The 15,078-nt window shown below is 40.4% G+C and overlaps 2 protein-coding genes across 4 annotated transcripts in view; both read right to left on the bottom strand.

Moving 5' to 3' along the window:
• atp8b3 (ATPase phospholipid transporting 8B3) overlaps positions 1 to 1,124 on the bottom strand; it is a 41,393-nt gene extending 40,269 nt beyond the window's left edge. Inside the window, exon 1 of one of the 2 annotated variants that reach the window (XM_082523768.1) lies at positions 1,109 to 1,124. The gene's annotated coding sequence lies outside the window, so the exon portion shown is untranslated. Of the gene's footprint in view, positions 1 to 714; positions 964 to 1,108 lie in introns of those variants that run through there. The other variant, XM_082523767.1, reaches the window with a different exon arrangement.
• Positions 1,125 to 6,434: 5,310 nt separating this feature from the next.
• lingo3a (leucine rich repeat and Ig domain containing 3a) overlaps positions 6,435 to 15,078 on the bottom strand; it is a 33,701-nt gene continuing 25,057 nt past the window's right edge. For both annotated transcript variants that reach the window (XM_082524041.1, XM_082524042.1), the window contains exon 2: positions 6,435 to 11,766. In XM_082524041.1, coding sequence (XP_082380167.1) covers positions 9,873 to 11,711 — 1,839 coding nt within the window. In that variant the 5' untranslated portion in view covers positions 11,712 to 11,766 and the 3' untranslated portion in view covers positions 6,435 to 9,872. The remainder of the gene's footprint in view (positions 11,767 to 15,078) is intronic.

Raw genomic sequence — 15,078 nt, 5'->3', positions numbered from 1 at the left:
AGTGAAGTATAAGATGATCTGTTTTGCCGTGTGAGCAGATGTAGTCATGTTCTTCCATACTGTGCCCACAATTTTTTTTATTGTTCCATTAACCTTCAGAACCCTGACATTGTTTTTAATATTTTTACACGTAAAATTGATTAAAACAGATGAATAACAGCATTTTGAACAAAGTCTTTGCTTTATTCTTTGACACAGTGCTCACAAAGATAAAAAACACTTCTCTGACTTGAACCATGAAGATTGCCCACCCCTGGGCCTCTGTGTCCATGCTTAAGGTTTTTTGGGGCTTTGCTAATAAAGTGTGACAGTCTAACCTCATAGAGATAAAAACAGAACTATTGCATAGGATTTACAAAAACAGTAGCTGTGACCCCTTTCTTGGATTTGGCTTGTGTTTCAGTGTGTTTTTGAGTCAGCAGCCAGCCACCCCGGCTGTAGCGGGTTGCTGGCTCATTGACAGTGCTGCTGGCCAGGCAGGCAGCCAGTCCCAGTGGCTCAAAGACAAACTCAAAGAAACATTCAGTGTCAACAGAGAGACAGCAGCTGACTGCAGATGAACTCTTTTTATAATATCACACTACTTTAAAATAACTTAACCAGCTATTTAACATCAATTACGAAGCAACATCAGATAAGCAAAAGTAAATTGGAACTTGGACTATGTTCAGAAACAATTTGCATTCAATAAAGAGTGAGCAATAGAAATCCCACCTGTTTGCTTGCTTCTTATTTGTCATAATTGTCTCTCACGGGTAACGCCTAACTTTGTTATCAGCAGACATCCAACTGAAATAACAGGCAGCTGTTATTCCCCTTAAGCTATTAGCTGGGTTATATTTCTCATCAAGAGTACAGCCAACAGGAGTCTGACGGACAGCTAGCAAGCTATAAGCTATTTTTTTTAGCCTTTTTCAAATAGGAACAGTGGACAGAAAGAGGGGGGAGGCATGCCGCAAATTATTTTTACGCGCTCTCGGCATTGTGGTCGCCGACTCATCCCAGTGAGCTTAAGCAGCGCAGGAAGCTACTGATCTGGTGGCTAAACAAAACTTCCATGTAGTTAAAACAGAGAAAATGTGGTAATTTCAGAGTGAGATGCACTTACAGGTTTTTAAAGCTGCCGAAGTACTCGTGGTGCTCTTTAAGCATTTGTGGACATTAGATTAAACAAATAAAATAAAAAATAAAGCACCGGAGGGATTTTTTTCCTAAATAACTTTGTTTTACCTCTGGGCTACACACAGCCAGGGTTATGTTTTAGCTGACCACCAGTGGTTCTGATCTATGAGATTTATGCGTCTCTGTTATTAAGACTAGTTTATGATATATTGTTTTCTTTTTTGTAGTGGTGAAATTGAAGTGATCAGAAAAAACACTAAATAAAACTTGGCTTTCTAAAAATAGTTTTGTATGAACACAAAACTATTACAGCAAAGCTGCACTGCTATAGTGGTCAAGGGACCAGAACAGCAAGTTCAATTTCAAGGGCTGGAGGGAGGTGGGGGTGGCCTAAGTTTATATTTGGTGAAACCCTGATTGAGATATACTGGTGACTTCAGTTACATCAAATGAAAGCAAGCAAGTTACAGTAAAGCAACATATAGCATCATACGTGTCACCACAACTGCAGACAAAGTCCGAGCTGTGACCTCAATCACAGCCTCGCTGGGTCAGCCCAGCCAGAGCAAGTGCTCTAAACAGAGATCTGGTTGCTGTATGACAGTTTGATCTTTTGAAAAGAATAATGAGCAATGAATGAATCATAATTATTTCTCCTCTCTGTACTGGTTACATATCAATATAGTAATCAGTATATTATCACTAGACTGGGCCAACGCAATAACTCAAAGGCCCAGAATTTTCCATTTGCACACTGTCATCACAGTCAGGCATACTGATATACTACTACATATAAAAACAGTGCAGAATTATATTTGGGTTATGTTGTTTGTTTTTATTCAGTGGCAGACAGGCTCCCGGGAGACTTCATGCCTCTCAAACATAAAGAGCAGACACTGTTTATTTTCTATTTAGTAACTTCTATAATTATCATGTACAGAACCACTGCATATAAAATTAGCAGAGACATACTGAAATGCTGTAGGCTATATTTTATAAGCATATTTGCTGCCTATTAGTTTCCATTTGTCTGTAGATTTTTCTCACATCGAGTTTTAGTTTATGCTCTTTGGTTTAGCTTCTGTTTGACATTTTGTGTCTTGTTTAGTATTTTCGTTGGACTGGAGTTTTATTACTGTTCGACTCCTTGTGTTTAGTACCCTCTTGTATGTTATGTGATTCCCCTTTTAGTGACTTCCTGTTTTCTTCTGTTAGTTATTAGCCTCTTGTGCCTCACCGTTGGTTTGTCTTTCCTTGTTATTGTCTTAATTTGTTTCAGCTGTGCGTTGTTACCCTGCTGCTTGTACTCTTCTTGATTACTTTGTGTTTATGCGTAGCCTCAGTTTCCCTTTTTCCTTCTTCCGGGTGTCTGTCAATGTGCCATTGTGTGTTCCTGGTTAGTTACCCCATTTTGGATTTTTATATTCTCTGCATTCGACCTTATTTATCTTTATTTGTTCTTTAGCGTAAATTTTGAGTCTCACATTTAGGTGCTGATCCAGCAGTTAGTGATACCATATTCATAGCCTGAAATACATTTTCCAATAGCTTTAGAGAAAACGGCTTTTGGTCTTCATATTTGTGCATGTTACATTTTTATTATTTTTTAAAGGTAACATATTAGACTGTAGCCTAAAAGTAAAACAGTGCTGGATGAGCAACCATCATTTCAACTTCATATCTAACTAAAAATAGAAAACTAAGTGAAGAGAAAACTGGGTGAGCATTTTGCAGCTATTTAGTTTAAGTGGCAGCAGGTCAACAACATGATTGGGTATAAAGATCGGCAAAAGTTTAGCAATCTGGAAAAAACACAGAACTATTTTAGAGGGATGTTTCTCTATGTACAAATTCAAAGTGAAATTTTACAGCTAAGATAATGAAAATCTGATTATCTATAGTACATAACATCTTCAAACGATTCTGAGAATCTAGAGAAATCTCTGTGCAGGAGGCACACGGCTGAAAGTCTGCACTGGATCACTGTCATATTTGGGCCCTCGTGCAGCACTACATAAAAACAAGGATGATTCTGTCATTCTGAATGAGTGCACGGGCTCGTGAACACTTCCAGAAACGCTGCTGTCTCCTCTGGACCAGAACTAAGGCTGGGCTTCAGTGGAAAGCTGTTCTGTGGTCAGATGATTGACGTTCCCGAGCCCGTGTGGTACAGAATCAATTAGTCGCGCGTCATGTTATACACACGTATCTTTTCCTTTATTGGTTTTTGACCTTGTCTATTGTGTTCAGAAGTTTTTCTAGAATCTTTGAGTCGTTTAAGCATCACAAATGATAAATTCACCAATTTTATGTTGACAAGGCCTTGTCATACATTGCTGAACTCATGCCCACACAGTGTTTTTGCAGCACGGGGAAATCCTTTTAGTTCTCAGAAACTCCATCCCTCTGACACTGACAGTTAACTTCAGTTAGTAGTGAGATATTCCAGAGGATGTTTTTTGAAGTATTACACAACTTTCCCTCCCTTTTGGCGTCACAGTTCTAAATTTCTGGAAATGAACACATATTTTTCAAAACACATTGGAAATGTTTCAGCTGTGTTGTTTTTGTAGTATGACTACAATATGAATGATATGCATCTAAGTGTGTTCTTTTATTTGCATCTCAGTGTGTATTTTTCCACGTTGCCTTTATTGATTTATTTCTGTATTATTCATATTAGAACCACAGTTTTTGACATGCAGCCATCGGTGGTTGCTGGTAATTCTTTGTGCGACCTGCTGGCGTGAAAGAGCGTGCTAATCTACAACTACTTTAACCACTTTATGTTGTGATATAACTGAAAACAATTTGAACTGTTTGAACTTGATCGTAGACTTTTTATTCCAGTCACAGTAGCAAACTAAATCATAACACTGACAAACACAGGTATCAATAAATGTCATCTCACTACTAGTTAAAATCTAAACCAGTACAAAAATGACAATTCCCAAGACAAATCACCACTCTGAGATGACACATTGCAAACACTAACTAGTACTGATTTGCACACTTTTCTTGTTCAACTCTCAGTCATATGCTAGCTCAGTAATCAACAGTAATCTATTAAACTTTTGAGAAACTCTTTATCAGAACATGTGGGAAGGTTTGGGGATTTTGAAGCAAGAAACTAGGCTCAGTTTAGCTGCCCTGCATTTGTTCTCTACTTAAACTAGAACCTGCGCTTGCAAATTGTTACTTTCCTCTTTTTCACCCTCACCCTCACCAACGAGCAGCTGTGGCAGGAGACACTGTACATCGGCAGTCTTTGTTCAAACTAATGATTCAGATGTAAGATCTTGCCTTAAACTTGTGTGAAATGCAACCTTTGAAACTTTTTGTGGGGCACAGGATTTGGATAATGAATGCAAATACATATTTATTATGCACAAATTTACAGGTGCATAGTGCAGGTGTGCTTTTTGAAAAGCTTATCAGAAGCGCTGCAAGCAAATGAAAAGCGGCGCACATGTCGCAGCAGGTGAATTGTTTTTTTTAACAACTGCTAACCACTGCATTCCCATTTAGACCACCACACCTCAACAACATGGTAGCAAAAAAACGTGTGATTACGAACCCCCCCCACACACACACACACACATGCACACACCCACTGTGTTACATCATTTCAGCCACTTTATGCTTGTTCCCATGGTACGGATGGAAATAACCTTGCTGAAGCAGAAGCTGGGTATCTCTGTGTTAAAGTGCATTCTGACATCATTTCCTCTGGCAGCCAAATGAAGAAGGTAATTCAGGGCAGGGTTTTAACACGCTCTGTATTTTGCCACTTTTGTCTACTCCAAATAAATTAATAAATGGTATAAATGCAAGGCAGACCCAATGAGTATTGATGTCATTTCACACTAATTCTGGCATCTAAAGCAGGTGATGACACATCTGACATGTTCGTTATGTCTCTTCAGAGACCGCCGAAATCTGCATAGGTAGCCACAGTCAGTGCTCAGCAAAGGCGGAAGGAGTTTCAGGTATATTACTTTGAAGTTACAAATGAAAAAAAACTGTCATAATAATTTGTTTTCAAAGAAAATTTAACAATTTAAAATTCAATTTCAACAAGGTTTTGTTGAAATCCTATCTTGACTGTAAATAGCAGAATAATATTTAACACGGAAGCCTGTTTTTATCTATTCGCATAAACGCTATTGATTCGATTGCAGCAGGTGTCTTGAAGAATAAAAAGCTAATTATCAATAAGTCCTTTCTCTTTTACATACAGTACCTACATAATCAGCTACTCGATATCTAAAAAAAGAAAAACAAATGTTATTAAATACCAAAATTCTTGTTCATGGTCACTTTTTTCAGATATCTTCCCCTGCGTCAGGCTAAGAGGTATATATAGGTGAGACATCACTAGAAAGACCTGAGAGAAAGAGGGGACAGTCATAACAAATGCACAGGCTTCCACACGTGTGACACAGATGAGCGGTAAAGGTATTCTCATTCCTAGTATAAAAACGGATGAGATGTGATGATCAAAATTTAACAAGAACGTAACGATCAGAGGTGACTCATTGTAGAGTCATTGTAGGTGCAAAAACCATTCACTTTCACATGTGCCTTCAGAGGTATGAAAAAAAAAACCTTATAAGGCGAGATGAGTCACTCTAGTCTGTATTCTTGATAAGTAGCCAAGTGTTAGACTGGTAAACACAGAAAAATTCTTAAAGTGTGAATGACACCCCCTCCCCCCCTCCAGGGGATGGATATGTCTGATATGCATTGGGGGTAAATTGCTTATACGTCTAGTTCTGAGGAACGCTTCTCTTCTCTGCACGTTTTCAAACATTTTGTGGTGGTTTGAGTGGTTTCAACAGTTGGGGGCACAAACATGGTGCGATTATGATAAATACCTGTGGGTGATTTTGGACTCACGTTTATGGGAAAAGCTTTTGAAAGATAATGCTCACCTTGATGTCATCTGGGCTAAGGGGCAGTAAACGTGTGGCGTGTTTTTGTCAACACGTTTGCAAATGTAGGATCTTATGACCTGTTTGCTCACCTTTATACAAAATAAAATCTACAGTTTTGTTGTTGTTGTTGTTTTGCAGATGAACTCCAGATATATTTTGAGACCCTATTTTTTTTAAAAAGGAGGAAAATTTGATAGAAAATAATACAGGCCTATGAGTAAAAGCAAAATGCGTCTTACATCACTGAAAGTTTCAGTATATGTGTACTGCAGGCTTCAGCTTTCCACGTGACATCAGTGTAATTTAAATACTGAAACCCTCATGGCTTCCAGACTAGCAATGATACCACAGATCTTGAACATAAACGTGTTTCCTTTTGCTAAAGCATATAGTTAGGGCTGGATCAGGTGACCCTTAGTTATGCTGCAGTAGGTCTAAGTTGCCGGGGAATTCCCATGATGCACTGAGTGTTTCTTTTTCACTCACCATGTGTTTATACACCTCTCTGCATTTATTCTTTATTTAATATTAATCTCTGGCTCTCCTATCTTCCTCCCTTCCCTCCCAACTGGTCTCAGCAGATGGCCTCCCCTCCCTGAGCCTGGTTATGCCCAGAGTTTTTTCCTGTTAAAAAGTGCTTCTATATATAGGGGTTTGTCTGTTTGCTGGGGTTTTCTCTGTCTTACTGTAGGGTCTTCGCCTTACAATATAAAGCAACTTGAGACAGCTGTTCTTCTGATTTGGTACTATAGAAATAAATAAAGTAACATTGAAATTTAATGTTAAAATATTCCTGGATGAGGAAGCAATTTAACTAAATAACTCAAACAAACTTTTAATGCACGGGGATTTTAATGGGGCAGTGGTTCACACTGTTGCCTCACACGGTCCTGTGTGGAGTTTCAGTGTTCTCACCCGTGCCTACGTGGGTACTCTCCAAACATTGCGGCTTCCTCCCACAGTCCAAAAACATGCACAGGCTAGGCTAACCTGCGATTCTAAATTGGCTGCAGATGTGAATATGAGACTGTCTCTTTCTCAACCCTCCAACAGATTAGCTTTCTATTCAGGGTGTACCATGCCTCTCAGCCCCTGATCCCTCCACTCCATGACCCTGAACTGGATAAGGAGAAGAAAATGGATGGGACTCTTAATGAGTATGAAGCTGTATACTGAGTGTTAAAATGCTGAGAACTTTAAGTGTCATTTATATGACCAGTTATCAGTCAGATAACTGGTCATATCAGTACAAAATGAATTCATTTACCCAGTGAACACTAACAGGGCTTGATTTTGTTTTATATTAAACTCACTGCCATGGATTAAGTCATCATACCCACACGATTAAGGAGTAACAATCTTGAAAGCCCACAACAGACACATCTGAAAGTGTGAATGCAGAGTTGACTTTATCTGCTCACAAAAATGAATTTATTTTTTGTAACTTTTGACGAATGCATAGAAAATGAACAGTAATAACCCTCCCCAGACACTATATCATGCTTACTCATTCATCAAGTCCGGACAAGAATGCTTTCTGCTGAGCTCTCTTGTGGTGCTGATAGCACATCAATCCTTCTGATGCAACTTTCTTTTGAAATTAAAATATGAGCACTTCCTGGGGAAAGAGAAGCAAATAAAAGCACAAAATCTTCTAAACAAAATTTCCATGGGGGTTTGGGGGGGTGGGTCACAGGTCTATCGATACACTCCTGAGACCACCACCATACAGACTGATTCGCTGGCCAGCTGCTATTAAAATGGAACAGGGGACAAGACATGATTGTAGCAGATAATATCACATGCTTTATAAACAGTGGACTTCATTATTTATAAAACAGTAAAGTACAAAACAGTATAGCACAATTTCCATACACAATGGTTTCCATATTTACAGGAGGGATCGGGGGGAGGAAAAGAAAATTACAACTGAAACCAAAGTGTTTACATATTGAAAAATACAAACAGGAAGGCTAACTGATTTGAGATCGGTCCACGGATGTATTCAAAGTTCAGTATTAATAACTTTGTTTGTAAAATTAGTTGTGCGGTGTCTATGTTGTTGAAACACGGGACTCAGTTTTGTGTGTTTGAAGAGGCAGGGTATACTGTTGTGCAACAATAAATTCATTTTTAATTCCAGCGCTGATTTAGGTCGACCATTGCTGAATTCCACATTTGCCTTTTGAGAAATTGAAAAAAATTACTTAATATTAAGTAAAACCCTGCTTGCACTATAGAAATATCGAATTTCCCAGAGGAACCCACCCGAGGGATTAATAAAGTTCTATCTAATCTAATAGTGAAAAGTACAATACTCGTCTTAGTCAACAGAGGGCAGCAGAACAACACTGTTAGAAATCAGCAGTCAAAGCCAAACAGAAATAAATGGTTTGTGATAATGACATTGGGTCCCAGCCCTAAACCCACAGATCATGAGATAGAGCTTGAGGGCAGAACGGCATGCGGGTGACCTCTGTTATCAGCATCTAGGCATCAATGTTAGTCACAGTTATCATGCAGCTTTTTGTTGTTGATTGTATCATGACGCTTTCCTCAAATGACTTTGGCTGGTGTCATTTAGAGTTTTGCAAAGATTGTTTTTAAAAAACATTCACACTGAATGCCTCAAACGCAATTAGAGTTTCTTCAGCCACAGGTCAGACAAGCCTTCGTGTTATTTGTACAGCTACAAATAGGTAAACGAAGTGAAACTTGATGCAAATGCCCTTCATGATTTGCTGAGTGAGTGAGCTCAGGGAGTGGGTTGTGTTTCAGTCGAAACGAAATAAAAATAAAAACGCTTCTAACTGAACTGTTATGAGTCATTCCAAATAGGACTTTAACACTTTAATAACAGCATAACATTAAAACCTTATTAATCACTCAACAGTACTATAAACGACCACAAGAACTTCAAGGTCAGTAATTACAAAATATATAATACATCTTATGCACCCCTATGAGTGTTTCCTTTACAAATAATACAAGTTATTCAAAGTAAGAAGCCAACTCTGTACATGCATTTCATTTTATACACATGTTTGCAGATTAGGAGGAAGCTGTAGTTCTTTACTGAACAACAATGGGAAATCTGACTAGCAAACGTGTATTGGCATGTGCTGATTTGTCACCACATTACTGTGCACCAGGCCCCACTGTAGCTAAAAATCTGTAGAATGTTATTTTAAACAACTTCCAGCCGTAACTATTGATGTGAAACTTCTTTTTGCCGTCCCTTTGGACTGACAGTGATATTACTTGGTGCTTTCCGGTCGAATTGGCAGTGTTGCAGAGTGTATTCTAAGTGTAATATATTCTGTACGAACCCACCATCAGCAAAATGTCTTCAAGCAGAGCGAATATATTGTTGCGCTCAACTTATGACTGTGAATAAGTCTAAATATGCAGTATATAGCTGGAACTACTAAAATACATATTGGCATGTCCTTGGCATTTATTGAGCACCACCCTAATATTATGTATTCACCGGTTTGTAGACAGAGCAGACGGAGGAGAAGGGTGTATTCTTTTTGAGATAAACGGGGGAGAATTCCTCGAACTGAGCTGGTCGGAGCATGAAGATAGTGTAGATGGGACTTTGCCGATTGGTCTTTTAACAGTCTGTTCAAGAGTTTAAAACATATTCGATGATAATATAGCTTTTCTCTGCACAATAATGTGAATACACAAGAAAGAGCTATAGAAATATATCAAGGTCTCGCAAAGATTTGACGTTGATGCTCTTCAAGCACAGCAGTCCACTTTGATGTGTGCTTATAATCAGCACTGAGGAGAGAACACTAAAACATATCAAATCATTTTCATGTTGAACTTCCGTGCTCCACCTTGTCCTCCACTGGCTGCAGGCCCGTCCACTTTTCTAAAAGAATATTCTACAGAGAAGTTGTTTTTGTGCTGCCCTCGCCCTCGACTCCACACAAACAGCAGAATGAAACAGAAAAGGACTACCCCCAGAAACATGATACAGCCCATGGCTGTAGATATGAGGATCGTCTTGAGGTCCAGAGTAAACTTCAAGAAGACTCTGGTATCATTCAGATTTGTGTCATTAAGATCCCCAGCATAGTAGGTGCGGTTGGCCATGAGGGCTGCATCCAGCGGCAGCCCACTCACTGTAAGTGTGGCAAAATATGTGTCATTTCCACCGGCATTGCTGGCTATGCAAATGTACGTCCCACTATCTGTGACCTGGGCATAGCGGATTTCTAGCGTGCCTTCTGGTAACACGGTAAGGCGGCCGCTGCTCTTTGTGGTGATGCGGCGGCGCTGAGGAGAAATCCAGAATATCACCGGTGTGGGTTCACCTTCTGCTCTGCAAATAAATGACACTACCTGTCCCTCGCGGGCAGATATCTGCTGCAGTTTCCGGTTGCGGATTTTGGGCTTTTGACAAGTAAAGTGGTCAAAGAGAGCTGAATCAGAGAAAGCATTGAGAGCACGTCCTTGCACTTCAACAGGTGTCATACACACCGGGGAGGCACCATCAAAGTTCAGGGTCTTCCTGCGCTGAAGGATCCAAAGCAAGCGGCAGTCGCAGGCCAGAGGGTTTCCATCCAAACGCAGCGTCTCCAGAGTGTTGACAGACTGAAAGGCTCCCTCCTCCAGGGTCACCAGGCTGTTAGAGGAAAGGTTAAGAAGGCGGATTTGCCTTAGACCACCGAGCGCATAGGGCTGCACTACTGCCAGGTTGGTTTTGACTAGATGCAGCTCCTTCAGCCTTACGAGATCCCGCAATGCCCAGGACTCCAACACAGTGATGGGGTTGTAAGATAGGTTGAGGCTGGTGAGGTGAGCCAAACTACGCAGGGCAGAGGTGGGCACAGAGGTGATGTTGGTGTGTGTGATAGACAGCCAGGACAAGTTGAGACCCTGCAGGCTGTGAGGAGAGATGTACTCCAAAAAGGGCCAGTGATCGATCTCCAGGCCCCTCAGGTTTCCCAGCTTCCGGAAGTTTTGGTCCTCTAAGGCAGAGATACTGAGGTAGCGGAGCCGCAGAGTCACCAAGTTATGCAGGTAAGACAAAGACTGACTGGACACCGAAGTCAGGTTACACCTCTCAATTGTCAGCTCCTTCAGTCCCACCAAACCCAGAAAGGCCTTGTTAGAGATATAAACTAAATCATTGTCGCCGACCTCCAAGTTCTTTAAACTTCTCAAGTCTTGGAAAGTGAAGTCCAAAAGAATTACAATCTTATTCCCACTAAGGTCCAATGAAGTTAGGTTGGAGAGACGTGAGAAAGCTCCCATAGGGACCAGCTTCAGTTGGTTACCTCTCAGTGAAAGCGACTTAAGGTTCTGAAGGCTAGAAAAAGCATTTGGTTCCAGGACACTGATCATGTTCTCACTCAGGTCTAGCTTTTCGAGACGTGAATATGGAAGCAGGTCTCCGTGTTCTACCCAACGCAGTTTATTCCCACTCAAGTCCAGGATCTTGGTGTCCAGTGGGATTCCATCGGGCAGTGCAGACAAGCGTTTACCATAACAAGACACAGTCTTGAGCTTAGCAATGCACTCACAGCGCTGGGGACATCCTTGGCTTTGGGCAGGTGACACTGTGATCATTAGTAACAAGAAAAGGAAAGGCACCAGCCAGCCTACATCCTGACCCAGGCTCGCCCTCGTGGCCATCCTTTCTTCCTCTTCCTTTGTTTCCTGTCTGGGGTCGAATCACTGGGCCAGACACCTGCAAAACGAGAAGAAGGGATAGAAAGAGTTAGACAGAAAAAAAACCAGTAAGGCAAGAACAGAAAGAGAGGGGAGACAAAAAGACAGATAGTGAGAGAAATTCATTAGCGTCAGCTCTCTTTAAACAGCAGCAATCAAACACTCTAAATGAGCGGAATTACAATTACAAACTCTAATTGACCCGACACAGCAGTGAAATTAAAGCCAGGGCGCCAAGATAATCCTCAAAGGACTGATTCGGCATTGAGTTGAAACAGTTTGGCTTACAATGGCCGACTGTGCATTGTAAGCTTACTGGTTTTATAATCACTTGCCGTGGCACAAAACCTCTAATAGCCATGACTCAATTTGATATATGATGGTTAGGGTATATTGCTCCCCAGCCTGTCTGTATGAAACTCATGCATTGTAAATGAAAACGGGGAAATGGAGAACCTATTGTATTAAAAGCACCCCATGTGAGAAATCTTAAAATGCATGAAAAGCTAAAGTGATTGTGGGCTCTCAAAAGTCTTTAACAGCAAATACCTGAAATGGTGCACATAAAGCGTATGTTGTGAAACAGAACACTAACAGCTATACTTAACACTTTGTAGAAGAAAACACAAGCAAGTGAACAGAGTGACTAAAACATCAAAGCGACACTGAATAATCAATAGACATAAAGCACAGTACATCCACCCCAGAGTCTTTGAGTACAAGCCCGACACTGTCTCGCACTGCAGAAGGAGGCCACGACTGGGTGCTTCAGTATAACTCCCATCACATCATCTGCACGAGTCTCTGAGGCATGAGGCTTATCATGAGAGGAGCTTGTCTAGGCTGATCTGCTAGTGTTTTCATATGACACACACACATGCACGTGCACAATCCCTCTCTCCCACCTAACGTCTTTATCTGCTGATGCTTTGACAGCAGATTGGCAATCCTTTTTAAACCCATTGTGAAAGACTAACAAGTAGGATGGAAAGTAACTCCATATTTCACCTTGTTTTAGTACCTGATTATGACGCTAACTGTGTGTTAAGAGACGATCAAAAGCCACCGTTAGTTTGCCACGCTATCAATTGCATATTTAAACAATACCTATTATTTATACCTATTTCCTCTTGGAAAATTTACAATGCGTCTTAGCTGACAGATGATTATTCCCAATACCCCACCTGCCACTAAATACAGTTACACACCTGAAAATGTGTATAGAAAGCTCTGATAAGAGACGGGGCTAAATGAGCACATTGTTTTTAAAATTGACTTAATGACACTGATTTTTCGAGAGCCACCATCAAAGACGCTGTGACAGAAAGCGATATACCAAACATCCCACACACTCTCACCCACACGCAACAGCCTGACACATAGCCTTTTGCAGTCGACCCAGAAATTTTGTGTTATTCACTGCGATCTAACAAGGCTCAGTAGACACTGGAGCAAGAACTCGCGCTGCACCCATGGGTAGTGTTTAGATTGTGGCTCAGACTTTGTGCATGGAAAACAAATCGCAGCAGATGGTTTGGTAGCAAGAAAATGGCAAAGAATTAAGAGATTTAATCGCCTGGCAAAGCAGATGTTCCCAAGGCACAGACATAAACAATGCCGTTTTAAAGTAGAGCACCGCTAACGTAATGCAAATCATCTTACTTCATTTGATGGTCCAACATTCGACTCTGATCTTTACAAAACTTAAGAGAATATGAGGTTTTAAGTTGGAAAGCACTCACTGAAGGATGCTTCTATTTCCTATTTCATTCTTTCCATTGCTGATGAGAAGGGGACTGGTTTTTTGGGGAAAAAATATACATCATATAGACCTCTAAATTGAATTGCTGAACTTGTCTGCATGATTTCAAGGACTTTATGTCATGCCAAGCATGTCTTTAGTTGGTCTGACATGTTTTGACTGTGTGACCCAGGGTCATGCTGGTAAAATAGTAAAAACTCACCTCGTCTGCACAAGTAAAAATATTTCTTTCAGTATTCACCACCAGAGTATTAGCCACAAACTTCCTCCCTAGAGTCCTACTGTCCTCAGTCCTCTGCTTTTAAAATGTCTCCAGTTTCTCTGTCAGTCACATAGCCATGCTTTACGAACCCATATCTGGTAGCAGACATTCACTAATAAGCCCAGAGGCCCCTGGCCAGAGAATGCACCATAAGTCAACAGGAGGTGGATAGAGAAGTGTGCACTCTACTGTGTGTGTGTGTGTGTGTATGTATGTATATATATATATGTGTGTGTGTGTATGTATATATATATATATATATATATATATATATATATATATATATATATATATATATAAAGTAAAAAAGTATCGGTATTGATATTTGCAATAATGGCTCTGTATTTACTTTCAATATCAAAATTTGCAGTATTGCACAGCACTAGTACCCAGACCTATAGGAGTGCCAGTCAGACCAGCTAGCTTAGGGGCAGAGAGCATGGCCTTTACACTGTGGCTGTATTAGCATGGTTTTCTGCTGGGTGATAATATATGCCTGTCAGCTGCTAAGGAGCTCTGCTTTCTATTTTTAAAAACCTTCCGTATAATGAGGATGGTGCAATGGTTAGCTTTGTGGCTAAAGTGAAATTTTGTCATGGTTGTTCAGTGGTGGAGATCATTATTAACCAATGAGGTAAAGCTACTACACTCACATGTAAATGAACAGCAGGAAACACACAAGTGTTTGCTTTTATTAACACAAACTTACTCTCACAGGCTATTTTTTTCTATAGGTAATATTATAATTTAAAATATTCTATTTTAATAGCAGTAATTGTGTAATGCCACGAGTTTTAAATATAAAGTCACCGAGCACAGTCAGTGTCACATCTCTCTGATTATGCACTATTATGTTTGCCGCTGACCTTCGGCTATTTCAATGAGCTACAGTGAAGCTGCTGCTCAGGCTAAAGAGTGGCTTCTCTTGACAAAGCTGTGACTGACAGCAACTCTTCCTCGTTACTCATAACTCACTTCACCCTGAATTTTTAAAAAGAGTAACATTTTGTGGTTTCTCACCAGCCAAGTTGTAAAACTGATCACTATTGTACTGGCGTGAGTCATTAATAGCGACACTAGTGAAACAGAAACTTTAAAGAGGACGGAGGACTTCCAAAAGCGGACGCCAAAGGAAGAGAAAAAAAAAAACTTGTGAACAGCGGTGCTAACGTGATCGTGTCCCAGTTTTAACTATTTTAGAGTCAGTAAAGTAACTGAAGGGTTTAAAATACCCGGTCCATGGGATACAGGGGCTGTCAGTGAGCTGCTCAGTAAAGTTCAGTTATGTAAACACTCATCTGTGAAGT

The sequence above is a fragment of the Aulonocara stuartgranti genome (assembly GCF_965226115.1).
Source record: "Aulonocara stuartgranti genome assembly, chromosome: 23".
Taxonomy (NCBI): domain Eukaryota; kingdom Metazoa; phylum Chordata; class Actinopteri; order Cichliformes; family Cichlidae; genus Aulonocara; species Aulonocara stuartgranti.
The sequence above is the reverse complement of the archived record's forward strand: the minus strand, read 5'-3'. Positions and strand labels throughout refer to the sequence as shown.